The following is a 5,147-nucleotide window of genomic DNA, read 5'->3' as shown; positions in this document are numbered from 1 at the left end:
TTTTTTCCAACAGCATTTACTCACTTCGTGTCTCTGTGTCACATTTTGGTAATTTGCTCACTTCATATCCCTGTGTCACATTTTGGTAATTCTTGCAATATTTCAAACCCTCCACCAGCAAAAAGATTATGACTCACTGAAGGCTCAGATGATGATTAGCATTTTTTTAGCAATAAAGTGCTTTTTACTTAAGGTATGTACGTTGTTTTTTTTTAGACATAATTCTATTGCATGCTTAATAGACTACAGTACAGTTGTCCCTTGAAAATGCACAAATTAGGGGAGCTGACCCTGGAACTGTCAAAAACCCATGTATAACTTTTGATTTGCCCAAAACTTAACTACTAATAGCCTACTCTTCACTGGAAGCCTTGTTGATAACAATCGATTAAGACATATTTTCTATGTTATATGTATATCTACATATATTTTATGCATTCATGATATATCTAACTTTTTCTTAATATTTTGATATTTCTAGGCTACGTGGTTTGTCTGTGAGTTTCTTCAAATTATGGCAAATCTCAAAACATTTTTCCACATATTTATTGAAAAAACTCTGTGTATAAGTGGACTCACAGTTCAAACCCATGTTGTTCAGGGGTCAACTGTATAGTGTAAACATAACTTTTATATGCACTGAGAAACCAAAAACTTTGTGTGACCCACTTTATTGCAGTATTTGCTTTATTGGAGTGGTCTGGAACCACAATATCCCTATCCCTGAGGTATGCCTATATATTAATAGACCAGAGTATGGATGGTTATACACCCAAATGCTAATGCTTGTAACTGGTGGGATTATAAATGACTGGTTTTTATAAATTGAAAGTGATAAAATATTGCATATGGGCAGGGATTGGGACACTCCCATTTATATGTCCTTGTGCTTACCATGAACACCAAAAATGATTGGTTCATAAGACAGTGGATTCTGTTCAGGACAAGAACCAGACCAGAGGTTCAGTGCTGCAAGTCATTAGCAGATATTAGATATCTGAGTTTATGCTCGATAGAAGATATGATGTGCTTAGCAAAGTGGGTGTTATCAAGTGTTTCTTGCCCCCTTCCCTATCCAACCCCAGCCTTGGGGGTCTCCTCTCATCAAATTGAAAAACACTTTCAGAAAACAAGAGAACTCAGTTTAAATCCCAATCCTTATTCACCTTAAAAGATCAATTCAGATCCCATGTTTTCATTTCCTCATCTCCAAGATAAGGATACTAGTCCACATTACCTCCTCTCCCAAGGTTCTCAAATTCTATGATTCCAACTATGGAAAAAAGCAAGTCAGAACCCACTGGACCTGGACAGAGAAGAGCCTTTTCCACATGACTATTCTGCTAAAGTGGCCTTCCTTCAACCATTTTGTTTGGCTGAAGAGTACCCTTTTGTACTTTCAGTCCTTAGAAGACCACTAAGAATGGACCACCACAGGAGTCTCAACATAATTATATTTATTATTTTATCACTACATTAGAAGTGAAATAAACTGTGAGAAGCTGCAAATGCATGCCACTTCATGAAGATTATGGAACAATGGAGACATCCAGTGTAGAAAGTTAAAAGTTGCTTATCCTTTAGGGATGCAAAGACTAGACACACAAATATCATCAATGGTGTGATTATTGACAGCATCAGCCGGCTGGAATTTATGCACCAATGGAAAGTTTAAGAATGAAAGTAAGGGAACTTTGGCTACTCCTGACCTCTTAGCCAGGGATTATGGATGAGAAGACATAGAAAATGGCTAAAATCTCTACAAACACATAGGTTTACAAAAAACATGCCTAAAACCAAGACACTCAGGCAATGTTGAAATTTGTTCTTGGGAGATCCCCATTTTACGATGTTTGAACACACTCTTTCTCCTGCTGGATAGCTGGAAAAAAGACAAACACAAACAATCATTAAAGGATATTTTCCTAAGATTAAGTTCAGTTTCTTCCAAGAGAGTTCTTTGCCACTCTTTGCCAAGTCATTGAAGGCTACCATACCCGCTTTAAATTTAGAATGCCAAGGCACTAACTGCAAATCCTCAGTTGTGTGTGTGTGTGTGTGTGTGTGTGTGTGTGTGTGTGTGTTAACCACCTGAACATTAGAATCTGCATCAACTGTGTCTTTTTTTCCATTTCAGAGTTAGATTTATGCTGTTGCCATTTTTTCCATCGAATATTCTGAGACTGAGGAGCAAGTGAAGTATTTTCCTCAGATTTATCTATCACTATATAATTAGGAAGTTACACCCTTTCAGACAATTTTGACTAACTTAGAAACTCTCAGATAATAGCAACATGACAAAAAGTGCCCCTTAGTTTTGTGAATATGCTTGGAGTTTCTCCATCAGGCTGTAATTCCCAAAGGCAAAACTGATCCCTTCAGTCTGGGAGGCCCAAGTACACCCAAGATCTAAACTTGTTCTCTGCCTTATCTTGCTGTCAGGTACAGAAAACCAAAACTGCAGAGTTTGTATAGTTCTTTAGGAATAAGATCATGGGCCTAAATTGCTAGATGCAGAAAATTCCAAATAACCATAAAATTGAAAAAATTAAGATTTTTCTAGTGCTAAGTATAATATTCCAAAATTGGTTGTAATGTGATTTTTAGTGATTTTCCAAGAAGAAAATAGTTTTTTATTCCCCCATTACTTCTTGGGTTTATCATGTAAGAACAACTTATATAACCCAAGTAATTAAACAACTATTTGATATTTTTAACCATTGCATTAAATTCAGTGGCTACGTAATTATTGCTTACTTTGTGGCAAAATTTACTAGAATAGTTTATTTACTGAACCTATGAATGTTCACCATTGCTTTTCTTCACTAAAAACTCCCCTGCCCCATGACTTACTTTCCTTCGAGGGCAGAGTACTTCTTCCTTCAGTGTTAGTTTTCTTCAGTTTTGACCTGTCAAACTTCTCCACTTCAGAGAAGTCTGGCTTACCACTCATCTTGACTAAAAGAAAGACTGAAAAAAAATGTTTTAACTTAACTGGAAAAACTATTATCATACTAATTGATCACAATCCAAAATTCTCACATTTAATATCAATATGTATTTTATCTTCTGATTTTCAACAAGAAAACAGCACATATCTTGGGAAAGCCATGGTTTTATCAAAATGCTTTGAATTCCACATCATTACCCCACTTCTGATAGGCAGTAAAAGCCACTGAATCAGGATGCACTAGAAACCAAGATGCTCTAAAACCCGGAGTCAATATGTCTGACTTAAAAATCACAGGGAAAGTCAAATGGAGGTGATAGAAACACAAGAGCAGATAGAGATAGAAGAAAAAATAAGGACTGGGCTTAACCAGGAATGAATTTGTAACAGGAGATAGCACTATTTGAGCACCTTCACTTTGTATTCAATTACTTTGGCGGGGGGGATTTTTCTTGGGGGTTAGGGAGTAGCACACAATAAACGGTAGCATAAGTTGTACTAGTTTCTTTCCATTTCATCTGCCTTTTCAAAGACAGTAGATTAAGGAGCTGCAATAAGGAAAGGAGGGGATTTAATCCCGTCATAACTAATGACACGTCTCATGATGTCTCCTTATGGCACTAGTTTGTAAACGCTGTAAGACGGCACAGCTAATTATGATCAGACTCAGGACTTCAGCAGAATGGGATAAACCAGACACAGTTGATTTTTATTTCACCATATTTTCTCCTCAAGGGGAGAAGGGAGGAGATGAGGCTAGGAGATGCCCTGTGATCTTTCCGGCTTTGTCCAGAAGAGACAATAGGAGACCCCTGAGCCCGCGAAGCAGAGCTCTCCTGCCCATGCCTGGCCCCACCCTGGTGGGGTAAGACACGTCTAGTGCCCAGACCAGAATGGAGAGGCCCTCAAGCAGCCAGACGTCCCGAATATGCCTCCCTTCCGTTGTGGTCACCCTAAGACCCTCCTTTGACGAGCGATCGGCTGCTAATCTCCAGAGGTGGGGAAACAGGGACTTAAAATAATAACAGGGCTGGGCACATAAGCCACTTTGTTGGCAGCAATTTGCTTAATATTTTAAAATAACTATCATCATTGTCAGGAGCCCAGTCCAACCTAACAGCCACGGGAGGGGAAAGAGCAAAAGGCCAGCCCCAGAAGGCCCATTCTGAGCCCCACACTCCTCATCCCCTCAGCCTCGGACTTGCAGCCACAGCGGACTGGCCGCTCTGGGGGCTCCCCCCTCGGACCTTTCCGGGACAGCCCCAGGGAGGATTTCGCATTGCGCGCAGAAGGCAGCGCTGCGAAGACAAAGGCGCGGACTCGCCATCAGGCTCAGATACAAATCGCCCGTCCCAACCCCCGCCCCTCCAATTCCAGCAGGCCCCATACGCCAGCCCCGTGGCCGCCGCGCCCTTCTGTCCCCATAGTCCTCTGGCTCTGGCGGGGCCGCACGTCCTCACCCGAAGGCTTGAAGACCAGGGAAAGGCAGACCGCTGCACCGCGACCACTTCTCACACAGGACAAGGTTAACCTCCTCGTGTGGAATCCAGCAGTTATAAGCTGCGTGACAGGCTCCGCCCCCAGACCCCGCTCCAGTCCTCTCGGATTGCCCAAGGGATACTAGATCCACCTCGTCGCCCCTCCCATCTCTTTAGATGTGCTGACCTGAGTCCACTGTCTCCTCTCTACTCAGGACCTCACCCTTGCAACTGGGTGTTGATAGCGTCATACCAGATCTGCCTATCCAGACCCCATCCAAGCCCACTGATTCCCCCAGGGACTGGTGGCTGGTCTACTTCCCCTGCTTCTCCCACTACTTTCGTCCTGAAGGTCCACTTGCCTTCTTCCCAAGTATGCTCACTCCTCCATGATAATAGGGGCCTCTACAATAAGCAGACACGTTTTACCCAGTTAGCTTTGAACGTCTGAAACTCGGAGATCCAAGCTGAAGGAGCCGTAATCAGGTACTCCTGGCTTTTTATAGCCATCGGAGCCTACGTAAGCTGTGACAACCAAACAGTGATTTGGAAGTGATGCTCAGTGTTCTCTGTTCTAATCCTCTGCCAGGTCATGGAGGAGGGCTGTTCATGGAGAGGGTGGCCGGTTCTGGGTCATTCAACCCCACAGCTGGGCATTTCTGTGACATTGGTGCGCTCCTATGTAAAAGTCCTATTTTCAAATTTTCAGCCACTGACCA

The 5,147-nt window shown here is 42.2% G+C and overlaps 1 protein-coding gene across 1 annotated transcript; it reads right to left on the bottom strand.

Annotated features, from left to right (window-relative positions):
- Positions 1–1,446: 1,446 nt before the first annotated feature.
- On the bottom strand, positions 1,447–4,869 carry TMSB15A (thymosin beta 15A). The gene is made up of 3 exons (XM_067722334.1): positions 4,411–4,869; positions 2,854–2,970; positions 1,447–1,882 (listed from the first exon to the last, which is right to left on the bottom strand). The coding sequence occupies exons 2-3, from the start codon at positions 2,951–2,953 to the stop codon at positions 1,845–1,847; spliced, it is 138 nt and encodes a 45-aa protein (XP_067578435.1). The 5' UTR covers positions 2,954–2,970; positions 4,411–4,869; the 3' UTR covers positions 1,447–1,844.
- Positions 4,870–5,147: the final 278 nt, after the last annotated feature.

The sequence above is a fragment of the Pseudorca crassidens genome, chromosome X (genome assembly GCF_039906515.1).
Source record: "Pseudorca crassidens isolate mPseCra1 chromosome X, mPseCra1.hap1, whole genome shotgun sequence".
Taxonomy (NCBI): domain Eukaryota; kingdom Metazoa; phylum Chordata; class Mammalia; order Artiodactyla; family Delphinidae; genus Pseudorca; species Pseudorca crassidens.
The sequence above is the reverse complement of the archived record's forward strand: the minus strand, read 5'-3'. Positions and strand labels throughout refer to the sequence as shown.